At 55.3% G+C, this 18338-nt stretch overlaps 6 protein-coding genes across 6 annotated transcripts; 4 read left to right on the forward strand and 2 right to left on the reverse strand.

Moving 5' to 3' along the window:
- The first annotated feature begins 3908 nt into the window (after positions 1-3908).
- BO70DRAFT_68778 (putative cell wall proline rich protein) lies at positions 3909-6884 on the forward strand. Its single transcript, XM_025548646.1, has one exon. The coding sequence runs from the start codon at positions 4049-4051 to the stop codon at positions 6761-6763; it is 2715 nt and encodes a 904-aa protein (XP_025398104.1). The 5' UTR covers positions 3909-4048; the 3' UTR covers positions 6764-6884.
- Positions 6885-7654: 770 nt separating this feature from the next.
- Positions 7655-9137, forward strand: BO70DRAFT_317730 (25S rRNA (uracil2843-N3)-methyltransferase; the record flags this gene model as incomplete). Its single annotated transcript, XM_025540393.1, has 1 exon — positions 7655-9137. A coding segment is annotated over exon 1 (1446 nt), but the record flags the coding sequence as incomplete, so codon positions are not given.
- A 47-nt stretch (positions 9138-9184) lies between these two features.
- On the reverse strand, positions 9185-10654 carry phb1 (prohibitin subunit PHB1). Its single transcript, XM_025543577.1, has 2 exons — positions 10041-10654; positions 9185-9975 (listed from the first exon to the last, which is right to left on the reverse strand). The coding sequence occupies exons 1-2, from the start codon at positions 10362-10364 to the stop codon at positions 9457-9459; spliced, it is 843 nt and encodes a 280-aa protein (XP_025398106.1). The 5' UTR covers positions 10365-10654; the 3' UTR covers positions 9185-9456.
- BO70DRAFT_372271 (ubiquinol--cytochrome-c reductase subunit 8) lies at positions 10654-11394 on the forward strand (the record flags this gene model as incomplete). The annotated part of the gene is made up of 4 exons (XM_025544840.1): positions 10654-10685; positions 10862-10887; positions 11072-11246; positions 11340-11394. The coding sequence occupies 4 exons, from the start codon at positions 10654-10656 to the stop codon at positions 11392-11394; spliced, it is 288 nt and encodes a 95-aa protein (XP_025398107.1).
- Positions 11395-12213: 819 nt separating this feature from the next.
- Positions 12214-14229, forward strand: BO70DRAFT_317740 (spermidine synthase). The gene is made up of 5 exons (XM_025540394.1): positions 12214-12398; positions 12638-12818; positions 12905-13052; positions 13116-13353; positions 13634-14229. Exons 1-5 carry the CDS (start codon positions 12368-12370, stop codon positions 13912-13914), a joined length of 879 nt encoding a protein of 292 aa, XP_025398108.1. The 5' UTR covers positions 12214-12367; the 3' UTR covers positions 13915-14229.
- A 157-nt stretch (positions 14230-14386) lies between these two features.
- On the reverse strand, positions 14387-17399 carry tktA (transketolase tktA). Its single transcript, XM_025541247.1, has 7 exons — positions 17362-17399; positions 17228-17292; positions 16787-16929; positions 16633-16717; positions 16277-16571; positions 14851-16214; positions 14387-14763 (listed from the first exon to the last, which is right to left on the reverse strand). Exons 2-7 carry the CDS (start codon positions 17279-17281, stop codon positions 14650-14652), a joined length of 2055 nt encoding a protein of 684 aa, XP_025398109.1. The 5' UTR covers positions 17282-17292; positions 17362-17399; the 3' UTR covers positions 14387-14649.
- Between the last annotated feature and the right edge of the window lie 939 nt (positions 17400-18338).

Raw genomic sequence — 18338 nt, forward strand, 5'->3', positions numbered from 1 at the left:
CGGCGGTGCACAAGGTTTCGCGATTCCACGGCAGCCGTACGAAGTGGACCACCGATCGATTTCCAATGTGGCTGCTTACTTTGTACTCTACCGTTTGTAAGTACTTAGTTTCCGAGGGGTGATTTTCTGGAACAAGAGAAGGGTTCCCGTTGTGAACCATGGATCGGATACGGAAGCTGCTCTGGATTTAGGATTTAGGGGGGGGGAGGGTCTCAGAGTTAGGTAGGCCGGGGATTATTTTACATTTTTCTCGGGTGTGAGAGCCTGGGGAAGGTTCATGGTTCACGGTTCAAGGTTCACGGTTCCCGAGACTGGATCGGTAGATCTCGGGGGGTTTGGTTGAGGAAAGACAATGGGGAGGGAGGGGGATGATGAAGGATGAACCCTTGCATGGGACTTGGCTACTATTGATGAGGTTGTCTATCCCTTATTGTATGTATGTAATTGTAGGGTAAGCAACAGGACAGGGAGGCGCTGGCGGTAAGGCGCGTAGAATACTACTGTCTACTAGCAATCTCGATACACATCGGGTGTTTCACTTGCAGTGCGAGTAGGCTTCTGGTACGTCTGATGTGCCTGACCCAAGTCTTGCCTGCTCCGGATTTGCTTCCTTAATCCTTAATTACACGGACAATTGGGATGGTATAGATACTAGATAGACAGACGGGTCGCTGTGTGTCAGGTGCCCGTTCTCCCGTCCACGGATCACCTGCATAAATCAGTACTTTTTTTACTAGCACAGCCAGTGTGTCTAACTAAGTACTGTTTAGTGACGGTCTACTGGGTCTTCAAGACCCTGCCCGTAGATTCCTGTCTTCCGGATAAGGCCGCATCGCATGTACGTCGACTATTCGGGACTATCAGCCCTCGTCCTTCAGCCAATGGATGACAATGGTCTCTAGCTGCAGATCATCCAAGGCTGCGATAGCCAACTGTTACCTCGGGCAACGCCACAGGCAGTCCGGACCATGCCTTGACAACTGACAGAGGCGCCCAGCTGGGGAGCGCACCCTGACTCCGTTGTCGTCAGCCAACAAGCTGATTGGCGATCACTCAGGTCTTCTCCCAGCGCGCGGGAATGACTATCTGCCGGAGGTCGACGTGACGAAGCTGAAACTCTTATCGGGGGGTCACAATGGCCGCGGGAACGGAATGGGACAGAGAGATTATCACTACCATTGAAGAGCTGAATACAGGATGGGATAGGATGGGATGGGAGGCATCAGATAGGATAGTACCAAGGGATTAGCGCCGTCCAGGACGGACTATCTCTCCCCTGATCCTGATGACGCTCCATCCGATCTGGAATAATCCGGCGTACGCGGGATGCAAAAAGCCGTTCCTGAAATAGACAAGCAACGATGGATGGGATTGGGAGAGTGTCGTCCATGATCGGCCAGCATGGCTCAGATGCAGGTTGGAACATCTGGCATAAAATCTGGAGCGTAACATTATGTATGTCGTAACCTTGCAAGTGAAACACTTCGGGGACGAAGAGCAACAAGAGGGAGCGAGAGTCTCCATAACTCGTCGGAGGGGGTAACAGTCGCCGACGGCCAATGGGAAGGCTGACGTGTGCCGCCAGACCCCCCGGGTCTATTCCGTAGTGGTACTCCGACTGTCGCAAAGGATTTGGGGGGAGAGGGGGGGATGGTGTCTATCACTTACCAAGAGGGCTTTTGCCATTGCTCATCACTCCGCAGGTTAGCAACACCTCAGGATGATGGTGCGATCGGGAGATGTCACAGACAATGGGGAGGATCTCCAGGGGAAGGAGGGAGAGACGAAGGAGGGACGGGAGAAGCACCACCATTATTGAGGGGGAGATCTATTCTTGGTGATGTCTCTGGTGTGTCTGGTGTCTCTGGCTCCCATGCGGCCTGTTTCATCCCTCCTTCCCTCCCCCTCCTCCTCCTGGTGGTCAGGACGTGTCAACGATTGCAGGGATCGCCTGCTGGCTCTGGCACACTGCACACTGCACAGTGGCACTCGCATTGGCATGGACGAGTGAGGTGTGACCCCCGACCCCCCCCCCTCGGGGCTGCTGCGGGCAAGGAGTCGCTGGCGTTAATTAAACTAGCGCCAATGCAGTTAGCCCAAAGCGTCTAGTGGGTGGCGTTCGGGCTCCCCCACCGAGACAAGCGAGATTTCGATGGCCCCGTCCTGCCTGCGGATTGGCCGCCCGTTCAGGTACGGGCAATTTAGTCTATTGATGCCTGGGGGTTTTCTCCGGAACAGGCCCAATAGCAACCGCCCGCCTCATGGCCGAGGAGTCCACGGCAATCTGTACAATCTGTATCTAACGGACTGCGCAGGACTTCGCAGGCGATGCTAGACCATTCACGGACCATCAATTACAGCATGGAGCAGATTCGTTATTATCGCCTTTTATTATGCTCCATCCTGACTAAATTGCCGCTCTGTCCCAGTCTCCAGAACCCTGATTTGGACCATCTACCGTACCTAGCTTACCGTACGGCATGAACAGGTGGCAGTGGGGACCACCGCCGCCTGCCTCGCTGCTCCCTTCTCCTCCTCCGTCCTCCGTCCTTAGTCCGTTTGGCTTGCTCAAGTTCTCAACCAGGGATGGTCATCGTATTCGGATGTCCGCAAAACGGTTGTGACGTTGGGTCGTGCCCACTTGGTACGGAGGATGGATCGTGAGAAAGTCGCTGGTCCCCTAACCCGAGCCTACCTCGGGTTCCTAAGACCTGCTTAAAGTCTATCCGTATCGATATACAGATGCCTACGCCGCTCCGACACCAGCCACGTACCTTACTATGTACCTAGTAGTTAGTCCCTCGTCAGGATCGTACCGAAGCCGAGAGAATAAGGAAGCCTGCAGATTCGGAGTATTGCAAGTTGGTGGACGAGAGAGGAATCGGTACTCCGTAACAGGGTACGCATTCATCCGTGACCTCCGCAAGACTAGAGCAAGCAATTTCCCCATTATTGATGTTACCTTTCAGCGATGGAGTCGGACTAGTTATCATCTTAAATTAGTAGTGTCGACCACTTTGCGGGTGCCAGGCTCTACTAAAAACAGGCTAGTGAGACCTGATACCGTCCATGGATGACGGGCTCGATACGGCGCTGTACTTTACCGCCGATGGTTCATGGCTCGCCTTTTGCCATCCCTCCGGCCTCCGCAGGGCCGTTGCTTGACTGGTCTCGCTGAGCCCTGGTATTACGCCATACAGGACGATACGGGCGCGGCCCCTCCGAGTGAGCGCCCCAGCCAATCCCCCTGCCGCCCTCCATACGTCGCCGTCTCCTCCTCCTCTCTCCACCACCACCAAGCCTTTTGCTGCAGCTCAGCCTTTCCTCTCCTTCCTTCAACTTCATTTTCCTTTTTCCAGGTTGATCCTCTCTCTCTCCCTCTCTTCCTCTCTCCCTCCTCTCTCTCTCTCTCTCTCTCTTTCCCTCTTTCCTCCTCTCTCTCTCCTCCCTCCTCTTTCTCTCCTCTCCTCTCTCTCCTTCACTATACCTCTTATTCACTACCGCCAAATTCACTCACTCCCGACACTTCCGCCCACCCTCTCCGTGGCCCGTTCCCGTGGCCGTCCGCTCCTTACAACAGCAGTTTCCTTCGTCTTCTGCACGACACTCCAACTTCGATCCATTTCGACACGTTCTCTCGCTTTGTTCTCTTCCTGAAGGATTGCTTAATTACGAAATACTCAAAAAAACACTGGAGGGTTCCTTTGCCTTTTGTGCAGCCCGCTTTTGCAACCTTATCTTCCGACCTTATTCTTCTCATCTCGTGAAACTCGACCCTCGGGACAACAACATCACCATCCTCCTCATCACCCTTCCTCAAACGTGTGTGGCCTCGACTTGAGATTTCAATGGTCTCGTTGCGAAACTAGCGACCTCCAGACACTGTCGGCCTTTCCCAATCATCGTGGAGAAGTCATAAGTCTGGAGGTCCCCGTGTGTCGTCTGGGTCACATCAACTGTGTACGCTGTCCACCACGGGGCCAGTCCGGTAGTCATTGATTTTAAGGTTGGTTCTGCTCGGATCTCTTGAGACAGTCCGCAGCCCGTCATGGCTTCAATTTCTCTACCTCCACAGCCTCACGCTACTCCAGCGTTCTCTCAATACCTTCCCTCGCCAGATCGGTCCCCTCGCGGTCACAGCCGCCGCAATCTGACCATGTCTGCTCCGCTCCCAAACCCACACTTCATCTTTCCGGCCAGAGACCCTGGTGATGCGACGACTCCTCGGCCTTCGGATGCTGGACCTCGGACAGCGGCACCGCTTCCGGCCTTCTCTTTCAATCCGGGTTCTCAGCACTCAACACAACCATCGATGCCGACCTTCCCTTCCAATAGACCTGGTGGACACCGTCGGCGATGCAGCGAGTTTGTCGGTGGAGAACGCCCCGTCATTCCCTCTGCGCCTGCGGAGCCCCGCCAGAGCACCGAAGAAAGTCTGGCGCCATCCCCTGGCAAACTTCCTGCTCCGGGTCCTGGCTTCGGTGCAAGCAGCCAAGGAAAGCGTCGCCATGCCCACCGGCGCTCTGCCGCTATATCCAGTGTTGATCTCACGGCTATCACGAATGCGCTAGATCTGAAGCCTGCCATTGAGAGCGCTCCGTTATTGCAGGGGGATGCAACGCGCGATTACCATGCTTACGATGAGCCTCCTCGACCAGCCTCTCAATCCGCGGCCATCCTGAATCAACAATCTCCCCCAGTATCGCCCAAGATTGTAATTGAGACAGATGACTCCCAATATAATGGACCTGGCACTCCAAACAACGTTCTCGCGTCTGAACGCTCCTCTGCCGAAGTATTCTCTAAAGACTTTGCATCGACGCCTGCATCGCAACCTGATGTTGCCGCTAGAAATAGTGGTTTTACCAGTTTTGCTCCTGCGGTCGAATCACCAACCAAGGCGGAGAAGTCAAGGCCTAGGCCCCGCACTGCAGATGCATCTTTCATGCTGGGTCAAGGCGGAACCGTTGGAACGGATGCCACGAAACGGCCGCTATCTGCTGCGGGACATTCACGCAACAGGAAAAGCTTTTCTTCCGGCATTCTTGAACACTTCGCAAGCTCGTCTAGACGCTCTTCCTCCTCGTCAAACAACTCGGATGACAGCTCAGACACTTCGATCAGCGAAACTAATGACGTCTCCGAGTCTCCAATTGAAGGCAAGAAGAAGTCGAAGTCCAAGAAGAGGCAGAAGAAAGTGCGGTCGTGGGCGGGCGCTATCCTAACGAGGGGCAAGGGCAAACGCCATTCGAAGAAGGATAGATGCGAAACCAAGTCCGGCATCCCTCCTCCTGTGTTAACAAGAACAAACTCGGATCTTGGCTCGGGCTTGGAAGTGGACTTTGACGATGATAACATCGTCGTCATACGGACACCCACCAATCCTACTTCGCCAGGATCTCATCGTTTTCCCACGGAGGCAGACGAACAACCTACCCTGGAGACCTCCTGGAAGCCCCGGAGCTTCTATGAACAGAATACACACAGTGATGCTCTCAGCCCGTTGATCGACCTGGATGCAGCTCTGGGCCCCTTCAATACTCCTGACATGCGGTCCGGTAATAATTCCGAGACTGGCTTTTCAGCAGCAACCAAGCGGATGTATAGCGGTGGCCGACGCGGTGAATTTATTGGTCCGGAAATGCGCTACCATCGTCGTGCTGAGAGTGCTCCTGAAATGCCTCCGTTTGATCGCAGCGCTCTTGGTACTAACCACCGGTTTGCCACCAGTTCGACACTGGAAAATCCGGACGTTTTGTACGAAGAGGAAGAGGATGCGTTTTTGGCCGCTTCGGGCGAGTCCCAGCATAGTTCCGAAGACTCGGTAGCGTTGCCCAGCGAGAATGATGCAGATAGTCTGTCGGAGAACAGCAAAGACAGCTCCGACACCCTGACCCATCAGCCAGTTGCTCTTGAGGCCGGCGAAGCCGACTTGCCTCAGCTCCACGCTGGTCTCGGCATACGGAAGGATGATTCTATCGACATACCGGAGTCTGCTGCTCCTGATTTCGGCCAGGAGAAGCGCCAGTCCACCGAACAACGGACGTCCTTCTCTCAGCTGCAGAATACATCCAATCCTTTCTCTGCCCCGTCGGACAGTCCCGCAGAGTTAATCGAACCGGAATGGCAACACCGAGTGCCTGTGCCTTCAAGTCCTGATATCTCGCCTCGATTTATGCCTGCCGACCACCGACCTGTCACCGCATCTCTAGAACTTACACGAAACATTCCTCCATTGTCCCTCCACTGCAATGGGTCTGTTCCTAACTCTGCCTTCCCGTCCCCCGACTTCACCATCTCATCCGACATGCCCCGATCCATCACGACCTCATCCACGACCGACCGTAACTTCTCGAACCCCTCCTACAACCCGTCCATGGAGCTTCCTCAGGGATCAGTTGAAGATGTACCTTCGCTGACCAGCAGTGCCTCGACGACGAATACTTTAAACCGGATTTCGGGCACTTTCTTCACCCGACCTCGGCTGTCCACTGACCGCTCTGCGTCTTTCTCTGCGGCTGTCCGTCGTCGTACCAGCCAGGCCAACAGCTCCAAGAGATCCAGCCTTGCGAGCCTCTCGAAACTGGTTGTTGGCCCACACGCGGAGAGAAGCAAGCTCAGCTACGAGGAGAAGCCACCTGAGGACGAGCCGGACAGGAGCAAGAAGAAGGGCCGTCGGCTTAGTCGCCTGATGCACTTCTGGAGAACCAAGGATAAAGACAAATCTCATGAACATGGTGTTCGGGACCAGCGGCCTTCATGAACCACGCTACCTTGAGAGGACATCCCTTGTACATACACAACCTGATTTACGATTCTCTTCGACATGGTCTTTGCAAGATCTTTTTGACCCTTTGTTCTTTTCACCCTTTTTTTTTTTTGCTTCTTTTTTCGGACCGGTCTACCTTTCCATGGTTGGGGGGCTGACGAGTTTCTTTTTCATCGGTATGTGATTCAGCGTAAGAGTACGAAGCTCTGTTTTGTTTATATTTCTCTCGTTCATTGATGGCTGGTTGCAACTTGGTAGACCCTGCCTTACCTGATGTTCGCACTTCCACGTTTCAAGCCTTGTGTTTCTTCTTCACTTCTTTCACCCATTTCACTTCTTGCATTCATTATGCCCTCTGCCTTCTGATCTCTCCTTCATGGGACTTGTATGGGTTCATTACTTTTTTTGTCGGCCGCTCTGAACTGGGGGCTTTTTTTTTCACCAATTCCCTGGGAGGCGCCTGTCATTTTACGATGAAGTGCACACCTTCCGATCAGCATGAGCGTGTGGGATCTCCATGCATACTGTATGAGTTGCTCACAGACTATCAAATCTACACTCTGCGTCATCGCTTGATGGCGCGTCTACTCGATACTTTTTGGAGGTTTATAATCCTTCGTACGTACTTAGTAGACATCATAATGTGCAAGTTTAATTCCCAACTACTAGCAGCCATCTGAAGAAAATCAATGATGGTCGCATCGATCCCCAGCATAAGGTAGACCTGATGCTCTGGCCCGAACAAGATATATATCGCGGGCCCGGCGCCCCACCCCCAAACTAATTTATTCCAGAAAAAAAAAATCCACGGCATCACCACTCCATCAATTATCATTCACCCCACTCCATAGACCCCTCTCCCCCCTCCCCCCATCCATCACCCCTTGTAAAAAGAAAAGAAAAAAAAAAAAACCGCTTCACAATGGGCCCTCCCAACCCCAAGCTCTCGAAAAAGGCCATCAAGGAGCGCGACGCCAAAAAAGAAAAAGCGAAAGGAAAAGGACAAGAAAAGAAGAAACTCGCCCCGACGCAGGCCAAACCACGACCCTCCACCGACCCGATCATCAACCTCTCCACCACCCTTCCGCTTACTCTGCAACAACTGCTGCTGAATGTCTTCAAGTCGGCTCTGCTTACGAACGGGCGCAGTTATTTGATTGATCATAGTAGAGGGTCTGGGGGGAAGACTGTCGGGGGTGAAGCTGCGGATAGTGTCGATCATCAGGATGAGAAGGAGCAGGAGCAGCAAAATGATGACAATGACAATGATGATGATGATGATGATGATGATGAAGGACAACTAGACACCAAAACCCTCATCCAAACCATCAAATCCCATCTCTACAACCGGGACTTCGACTCCGCGTTCACCGATGCCAGTGAGGATCTACTCCGCGCGTATGCCCTCCGGTGGAGCGCATCTCGTGCGCTGGGCTACGCGGGCATCTTCCGCGCTTTGCTGAAGCTTTTACCTAGGAAGGATGCCGGAGCTGCTGCTGCTTCTGCTGGCTCTGCTAGTGCTTCGAGCCATGTCGTTTGTATTGGGGGCGGTGCTGGCGCGGAGATTGTTGCGTTGGCGGCCGCGTGGAGGGATTGGGTGGGGAGGAAGAAGACGGGGGGAGTAGCATCTGCAGCTGCTGGAGATGGAGTGACGGGGCTGGAGGATGGGGTTGCGGCGGGGCGGTTGAGTGAGGGTGGTGGTGGTGTTGGTGGTCGTTCTGGAGAAGAGCAAAAGCAGTCCGTTGACACGATTCATCGTCCCGATCTCTCCGTCACGGCGGTGGATATCGCAGACTGGTCGAGCGTGGTGGAACGACTGGCGGGCGCGACTGCGTCGTCCGCCGTGCCGGCGCCGATGGCGCATCCGGCGCCGTTGTATCGCGACAGCGAGGCGGGCTTCCGGGTCGATTTCAAGCGGTTGGATGTTCTGTCTGCGGCGGAGAAAGAGATGGAGGAGTTGTTTGTGTCGTCGGCAGAGATATCCACCAATACTGCCCTGGTGACTCTCATGTTCACGTTGAATGAGCTCTTCTCGACGTCCATGGCGAAGACGACGGGGTTCCTGCTGCGGATGACGGATCTGCTGCAGCCCGGGACGGTGCTTTTGGTGGTGGATAGTCCGGGCAGTTATTCGACGCTGAAGCTGGGGAAGAGTGGCGATGAGGAGGGCGTCAAGGAGAGGCAGTATCCCATGAAGTTCCTGCTCGATCATACCCTGTTGTCCGTGGCGGCGGGGAAGTGGGAGAGGTTGCTGTCGGAGGATTCGAGGTGGTGGAGACGCGATGCCGCGAGGTTGAAGTATGAGGTTGGGGAGGGGGCCGGGTTGGAGGATATGAGGTTTCAGGTTCATATCTATCGGAGGTTGGGGAATTAGAGGCGGGTTATATAGAAGTATATTGATCGTCTACAATGATACCATGATTGATTTGATCTGTTATTGCATAGTCTGCATGCCTCCATTCCTGTCTGGATACTGGACTCGGACATCGGAAAGGGCTGGGTGAGAGAGGAATGGGTATGATATTGCTACAGTCGGTGATGAGGGTGTATGTTAAAAGAGAAAACGAAACGACATTAATTCGCCAGGGAGATCATGCACGCCCAAGATCCACGTCCAGTTGAGAGAAAAGAGAAAATACAGAATACACGTCAATTCCATTCATTCGACGAGGAACCCCCTCCCTCGTTTAGTTCCTCAGGCCCAGGAGAAGGCTCGTGCTCTTGCCGCCTTCCTTGCCGTCGTTGCCAGGCAGGTAAGTGATGTTGGGGTTGTTGGCGAGCGTGGAGGCAATCTCCTTGCTGGCCTCGATACGACGAATCTCGATGAGGCCGCTGCCGGCCTTGGCCACAGCCTTGCTGATGATGTCGGCACTCTCGGCTTCACCCTCGGCGCGGATGACATTGGCCTGGCGTTCCTGCTCGGCGCGCTCGACGATGAACCGGGCCCGCTCGGCGTCCTGCTGCGCGATCTGCTTCTGCTCGACGGCACGCGTGAACTCCTTTCCGAAGGTCATGTGGGTGATGGAGACGTCCTCCAGGGCGATGTTGAACTGGGAGGCACGCTTCATGAGGTCGGTACGGATGCGGTTGGAGACGGCTTCACGCTGGGTGATGAGCTCGGCGGCGTCGAACTGGGCGACGATGGACTTGAGGACTTCGTTTCCGATGGAGGGCAGCACACGTTCGTCGTAGTCGGTACCGTAGGACTAAGGCGGTAAGGTCAACATTAGAGATGATGGGAGGCCGTGGCGGCGAGAGCTTTCTTTCATACCTGGTAGATGACCGGCAGCTTCGGGACATCAGGACGGTGCAGGACACGCAGCGTCAAGCTGACCATCTGCAAGTCCTTACTGCCGGTGGTTGTGGAGATATTGCGAGGCGTGGTGCGGACATCGTAGATGATGGCCTTCTGCAGCCAGGGGATTAGGAAGTGTGTGCCCTCGCTCACGACCTTCTCCTGGACACCGGACAAGCGGTCGAAGATGACGGCGCGGCTACCACCCCGGACATCGTAGAGGGCGTCGTTGGCGAGCCACGCGCCGGCGGCGACGGGAATGGCCAGGCGCTGGAGGTTGTAGAGGAGGTTGGTAGCCATGGTGGAGGATGTGGGAGGAGGGAGGAGAGGAGGGAGGATAGATGGAGGGGGGGTAACTTGGGACGGGAGGAGAGGGACTTGAGCTGGACTGGACGAGATGATGTCGAGGCTTTTCGCATGCTCGCCCAATGCGGCCTAGCGCCGGGCGGGCTCGCAACTTCGACTTCGACTTTCGCCCCGTTTTGGTCCGACAGCCAACGACCTTCTCTCTCTCTCTCCCCTCTCATCTCCTCCCCATCGTTTCCCCTCTCGCGTTTCCTGTCGCTCAACCTCCTCATATACTTTCACAATGGGTGGCCACCTCGATCCTAAGAATGGAGTGTGAGTTTATTTCGCCCCGTCGCCCCGTCCTGGCCGCTCCCTCGCTTTTCCGGGGTCGGTGACCGTGCGACCTCGTCTATGAGACCTGCCGTCATGCCCTGGGATGGAGTGGCTCTGGATCTTATAGCCTAGCGGCTGGCCTTTCAATTGCAATTGCTGACTTCTGAATTATCTAGCTACCTCGGCTGGTGGGGTGACCTCGGTATGTCTACAACCTCGACCTGCATCGGACGTTTGGAAGAGTGATCGAATGGCAATAATCACGGGTTTACAAGGACCGTCGCTAGTATATGGCGCTGTGCTGCCGACCAAATGTGTCTTCAATGGCTCAGACAGGCGATTGTGCCCCGGAAGTCTCGCTGACCCTGATGTCACTTTCTCTCTAGGCTCTGCTCCCCAGCGCATCACCACCTACTCCATGTCCCCCAACCGTCAGCGCCCTCTCGCCGGTACTGCCCACGCCGCCGTCTTCAACGTCTTCCGCAGATTCCGTCACCAGGTCCTCTACGTCGCCCCCCCCTTCATCGCGGCCTACGCCATCATGAACTGGGCCATTGAGAAGTAGGCACCCCGGTCCCCGGGCGCCCAGGCTCTAGAATCCGCGCCGTGGCAGTGGTCGGTCACCAGTGGGCTAACCTTTGATTTTCTCTCCAGGAACGAGTACGTCAACTCCAAGCCCGGCCGCGCCGAGGCTGGTGATGAAGAGTAAATGTAACGTCGTGCGATGCAAGGGATCCATGACGGGGACGGGATGGAGAAATACCAGGGGACAGGCTGAATGTGTGTGATTGCACTGTACAGTAACTAGAAGCAATCGAAAGTGTTGCTATGTTTTTCGTTGCCTTGTCTTGCCTTGTCCGGGCGTGGGGTACATTGGTAATGGGCGCCATCGTATAGGTCGGGATGGCATCCACACCCGGTTGGTGTCAACCCGTAGTGCTATCTGCCAATCAATGGCCCCCCATATGCTTTCTTTCTTTTAACCTTTGTATCCCACGCTTCCTTGAGAGGGTTAATTGGCTGCTGGGAGCCTTTTGGTGTCTCAGTTGCTGGATGACGCTGCCCGAGTGCCCGAATGTGTTTGATTTTGTGGTACAAGATGGGGTGATGGCCTTAGGCTGCCAGCTGTGCGAGTGGGGAGCCTCTCTCTGGCCATTTGATGTCGACACTCCGTCCTCCACGGTGTGATAGTTATGGACATGACCAGTTGAGTCACCAAACGGTTCTAGTATCTCCAGTGCCCAGTCCATGATAAGGTCAGAGGTCTAGGGCCAGCAGAAGTCATCGAATACAGTGTCATACACCCCCATACGCCGTCAAACCGGCTTGCGGCCGGACCGCGAGGAAAATACCGAAACGGGTCACAAAAGAGAGAAATCGGGCCGTGTGACGGGCGCCTGACGGGCGGTTGACTGTTACGGCGGGTAAGGAGGCGTACGGGACGAACGGGACGAACATGATTTTTGCATACCTGCAATTTTTCCCTCTTCTGGTCGTTCCCAGACGGATTTCCCCCACTCCGCATGCGTTCGTCTTTCTTCTTCTCGCCTGTCCGTCTTTCCTCTTCTTCCTCTTCTTCCTCTTCCTCTCTCCTCCACCGTCTCTCCCCCTCCTCTTCTTCTGCTCTCCGTTCGATCTCTCTGCCTCGCCCGCTTCCCCTCCACCCCTTCCACTCCACCACCATGAGCGACATCACCCACCCCACCATCAAGGGTATGTGCATTTCCCTCTCCGCTGCTCCCTCAGCCCACCAAACCCCTCCATCAGGCCCTAAACTACCCCGCCCCGTGTACCCTCAGCCCATAAACTCACCGTGCAAATCCCTTCAATGGGTTGTTCGCGCCCTCGGGGGTCTCAATGGGCTCATCTCTCACTCAATTCCACCTCATCTTCCCCCGCCATCTCGCTAGAATCTACCCCTCCTTGCTAACATGCATTTTTGCTGCCTGCAGATGGCTGGTTCTCCGAGCAGTCCGGCATGTGGCCCGGCCAGGCCATGAACCTCAAGGTTAACCAGATCCTGCACCACGAGAAGTCCAAGTACCAGGACGTCCTCGTCTTCGAGAGCAGCGACTACGGTACCGTCCTCGTCCTCGACAACGTCATCCAGTGCACCGAGCGCGATGAGTTCTCGTATGTTGCATCTCTCTCCATGCCCGGATCCAGAAGGGAAAAAAAAAGGAAGTGTGCGCTGATCTTTGATTGATTGCTTGCTACAGCTACCAGGAGATGATCACCCACCTGGCCATGAACGCCCACCCCAACCCCAAGAAGGTCCTTGTCATCGGTGGTGGTGACGGTGGTGTCCTTCGTGAGGTCGTCAAGCACGAGACCGTCGAGGAGGCCATCCTGTGCGACATTGATGAGGTAAAAAGAACAAACCAAGAGAAATTTCCCGTCGTCAGAGGACATTTTGGCTCATGGTTCTAGGCCGTCATCCGTGTCTCCAAGAAGTACCTCCCCGGCATGAGCATCGGTTTCCAGCACCCCAACGTCAAGGTCCACGTTGGCGATGGTTTCGCCTTCCTCAAGGAGCGCCAGAACGAGTTCGATGTCATCATCACTGACAGCTCCGACCCCGAGGGTCCCGCCGAGAGCCTCTTCCAGAAGCCCTACTTCGAGCTCCTCCGCGATGCGCTGCGTGAGGGCGGTGTCATCACCACACAAGGTTGTTCGTCGCCTTTCCTTTGTCCCATCCTTTTTTTTTTCTGTTTGCCCTCGCTGTATCTCCATCTTCCCCCCTCTCCTCTCTCTCTCTCTCTCTCTCTCTCTCTCTCTCTCTCTCTCTCTCTCTCTCTCTCTCTCTCTCTCCTCCTCTCCTCTCTATTCCATCTCTCTCTAATCCACCCCCACTATTCTTGATTCTCTTCATGAATGCGAAGCTGACTGGGTTGCGCCCCAAACCACCCACCCGGGATCGGTTTGGGTTCGCGTATTTACGCACACAGCCGAGAACCAATGGCTTCACCTGTCCCTGATCACCGACCTCAAGAAGTCCTGCAAGGAGGTCTTCCCCGTCGCTGAATACGCCTACACCACCATCCCCACCTACCCCTCCGGCCAGATCGGCTTCATGGTCTGCTGCAAGGACGCCACCCGCAACGTCAAGGAGCCTCTCCGCAGCTGGTCCCGCGAGGAGGAGGAGCGTCTCTGCCGCTACTACAACCAGGACATCCACCGCGCCAGCTTCGTTCTCCCCAACTTCGCCCGCAAGGCCCTGGACGCCTAGATTAATAAGATGCCTTTCTCTCGTTCGGCTCTCTTCTTCGGGGTGCGGCCTTCCCCCGCTTCGAGGCCCCCGCGAACCCTCCTCCGGCCGGTAATCGAATCGATGATGATCTGACGATGATGAATATAAAAAGGGGCTTCTTTCATTTCGCTCACTCACAGTGCACTATCTTATCTGTCTGGTCTGATTGATAATGAATGGGAGTCCCGCCCGTGACGCACCCCAAAAAAAGGTTCGGAAAAAATAGTTTCTCTATAATACCACCTGTCATCCACTTCGCAAGACGTTGGATACCCACCCTCTCATTCTTCTTCCTCTTTCTTCCCTTGTCCAATCATTGTAGGTATACTACGTAGCATACATGGTAGTGTGATTATCGTTCGTGGCAGGTATGCCGAGATAACTACGTAAGTAGGGTAGTCAAGCTATATTTATACGAAGACAGACGTAGAAGAAAAAAAACAGGTAAACGGTGGTATTCAATTTTAAAAAACTCACCCCTCTAATTTTTAATTCTACCAAAGGGAGGAAGGAATCGATTAATCATAGATAGATCAAGAGGGTGGAACAAACAACGAAGACGTGTGTATTTTATCCTCAAATCAAAAAATTCGTTAAATTAGGACTTCTCCCCGGGTGGTATTTTCCTTGCCCGCAGGGATCAACATCGTCCCGGATACTCATTAACAACATGAATTCAGTACATAGCCATCACGGATGCGCAGCGCAAGACGTCTACAGAATCTGCTGGAAAGCACGGTTGATGGGAGAGCGCACGGTGTGGCCCTTGTAGAAGTCGATGGTGGCGATAGCGCGCTTGCTGATGCCCTCGGGGGTGAAGTCGAACTTCTGTAAGGGGGAAAGAATATTAGCATATGTACCCATACCGCACGGGTCGCGGGAAACTGGGGGATGAGGAGAATCGGGCAATCTTACCTTGTAGACGTCCTTGTAGGGGCCGGAGGCACCGAAGCGGTTGAGACCGAACTGCTCGTGAGCGTAACGCTCCCAGCCCATGGTGGAGAGGGCCTCCACGGAGAGGACGGGGATACCGTCGGGGAGGACCTGCAGCTTGTAGCTCTTGTCCTGAGCATCGAAGACCTCGAAGCAAGGGACGGAGACGACACGGGCAACGACGCCGTGCTTCTCCTTGAGGTAGGCGGCAGCATCAACACAGATGCTGACCTCAGAACCGGTGGAGATGAGGGTGACAGCGGCGTTGGGGGCGTCGACGGCGACGTAGGCACCCTTGAGGGCACGCTCGATGGTGGAGAGCTCGAGCTGGGGCAGGTTCTGGCGAGTCAGGGCCAGGATACTGGGGGTGTGCTTGGAGGTCAGGGCCGAGTAGTAGGCGGCGCTGGTCTCGTTACCGTCAGCCGGGCGCCAGACCATGCAGTTGGGGAGAGCACGGAAGTGGGCCAGGGTCTCGATAGGCTGGTGAGTGGGACCGTCCTCACCCAGACCGATGGAGTCGTGGGTGGCCACGTAGATGGCGCGGACCTGGGAGAGGGCCGACAGACGGACGGCACCGGCAGCGTAGGAAACGAAGTTCAGGAAGGTACCACCGGCGGGGATGACAGTGCCGTAGGCGGCGAGACCGTTCATGACAGCAGCCATGGCGTGCTCACGGACACCGTAGCGGATGTAGCGACCGGACCAGTCACCGATGTTGTACTCGGGGGGCTGGAAGTCGACGGCGTTCTTCCAGCGGGTGTTGTTAGAGCCAGTCAAATCGGCAGAACCGGACAGAAGCTCAGGAACCACGTCGTGGATCTTCTCGAGAACGGTCTCGGAGAGCTTACGGGTAGCGTTGGCAGGGTCGCTGGGCTTGTAGGTGGGCAGGTGCTTCTCCCAGCCCTCAGCAAGCTTGCCGGAGAGACGGCGGGTGAGCTCGGCGTGCTCGGAAGCGTGCTCGGTGGCGTACTTCTCGAAGAGCTGGTTCCACTCCTGCTCCTTGGCAGCACCCTCGGCGGAGTGCTTGTGGTACAGGTCGTAGACCTCCTGGGGAACAACGAAGCTCTGCTTGGGGTCGAAGCCGAAGGCCTGCTTGACACCCTCGCAGTCATCGGCCTTCAGGGGGTTACCGTGGACACCACCGGTACCCTGGAGCTTGGAACCGAAACCAATGGTGGTGGTGAGACGGATCATGGAGGGCTTGTCAGTGACGGCCTGGCACTTCTTGATAGCGGCCTCAATGCCGGCAAGGTCGTTGTCACCGTCCTTGACCCACTCAACGTGCCAGCCGTAGGACTCGAAACGCTTGGTAACATCCTCAGTGAAAGCGCACTTGGTGTCACCGTCTGTACGACTCATGGTCAGTAAAGCCGTCGAGAACAAATGGCGAGTAGTGGGTGACTCTTACCAATGGAGATACCGTTGTCGTCGTAGATGGCAATCAGGTTGCCGAGCTTCAGGTGACCAGCCATCGAGGCAGCCTCGCTGGCAATACCCTCCATGGCGCAGCCATCACCGAAGAACATGTATGTGTAGTTGTTGAAGAGCTCGTAGCCGGGCTTGTTGAAGACGGCAGCGGAGTGACGCTGAGCGATGGCCAGACCAACGGCGTTGGCGAAACCCTGACCCAGAGGGCCGGTGGTGACCTCGACACCGGGGGTGTCGTGGGACTCGGGGTGACCAGGGGTGATGCTGTCCAGTTGCTATAGGGAGGGTGGTTAGATGGCTGCAATGGCTGCGCCGGGGGACCGAGGGAACACATACTCTGAAGCTCTTCAGGTCATCGAGGGTGACCTTGTAGCCGAAGAGGTGGAGGAGAGCATATTGGAGCATGCAGCCGTGGCCGTTGCTGGAGTTGCAGTCAGTCAACTGCTGGAGCACAGTTCCAGTTCCAGTTCGGGGTCGGGGTCAGGCTTACGAGAGGACAAAGCGATCGCGGTTAGCCCAGCTGGGATTTTGGGGGTTGAAGTTCATGAACTTGTTGAAGAGAACGTGGGACACGGGGGCCATGCCCATAGGGGCACCGGGGTGACCGGAGTTGGCCTTGAAGGTGGCATCGACCTGGAGGATGATTAGCGGGAAGCCGGCGAGAAAGCATGGCGGGGGTCACCCCGCCATCCGCGGGTGGGTTGAGGCCATGGGGATCCCAGTCAAAAGGTCACAAAGACACGAGGCTCGTGTTTTGTAGCCCTGAGGGCTAGTCATCCCCAGGCGCGGACGGCAGTGCTCCGCGGAGTGCCCGGATCCTGGGATGGAGCAGCCGGGACCGGCATACTCAACCACCTCTGGATGGGGTGGGGGAAGTAGAATGCAGAGGGGGACAGCAAGCACAGGAAGAAATAGAGAGGGAGAGGCATACCGCGAGAACACGGATGGTGTTCACGGCCAATGTATCCAAGTCAGTGTAACCCATGGTTGCGGTATCTGTCGAGGCCGGAGCAAAGTGGTTAGAGAGAAACGTTGAGTTGTTGGGGAAGGGAGAGCTGGACATACTAATCTAGACTGAATGTAAAAGGACTTTTGATGTTTTCAGTAGAGAAGGGAGGTGATTCAACCAGCAATCACGCACCACGAGAGGATGAACAGGGGGGAATACTGAAGAGAGAAGGAGGGGAGAGGAGGGGAGAGAAGAGGGAGAGGGGCCGAATAAAAAGGGAAGAAGAGAAGAAGAGATTGAGGCAAGCGGGCGGAGTGGGATGGATGGAGAGAGAAGGAGGGAGGGAGAGAGGTGGGGGGGGAAGGGGGGCAATGATGTCTGTGGTGGGGCCCAACTTTTCACCGGCTGCTCGGAGGGGGTGCGAAGAAGAGTCCCCCTCACCACTCCCTCACCATTATTTACCTACCACCTACCACTCTCCAGAATACTGGCACTCGATTGATGTTATTATTGTAGAACCTCTATCCGATCAAGTCTCTCCCAGTCATCGAGGCATTGAAGCCAATCACTCCCCCAGTCGGGTCCAATTGAATTGATCTTGATTGATTCTCAGTAGACAGCCTGAGGATGACGTCCGAACCGGTTGAGAAACAATCGATGATGTTATGCCGCGGTCTGGCGGCCTCAGGCTGCCCTGCCCCTCCCAGCGGTCCCCAGCAACCAGCAACCAGCAACCAACTCCCCGTCCACGGTTAAGCACCAAAAGAACGCATTCAGGATAGATAGATGATATCGGAGCAGAGAACCCCTTCAGATGCTGACATTCTTCTCACTCTACTTACATCCAGACGAACACGATGCATCCGAGAAACCCCTCAACGCCACCAGTACAAAGCACGAAGCCCTCCCTCCCCTCCTCCCCCTCATGATTACATTACTATGTAAGGAGTAGTTATGTAGTTATGTTGTATGTACTCCAGACCGTCCAGTCCAGTCCATCAGTTTGCATCTGCTGCTGCTACTCCTCCTCCACGTCTAACCTGTCATATCATATCAACCAACCACGCGCAGATCATGCTGCGTTGGCAGTCCA

This window comes from Aspergillus heteromorphus (assembly GCF_003184545.1).
Source record: "Aspergillus heteromorphus CBS 117.55 chromosome Unknown BO70scaffold_18, whole genome shotgun sequence".
In the NCBI taxonomy this organism is placed as follows: domain Eukaryota; kingdom Fungi; phylum Ascomycota; class Eurotiomycetes; order Eurotiales; family Aspergillaceae; genus Aspergillus; species Aspergillus heteromorphus.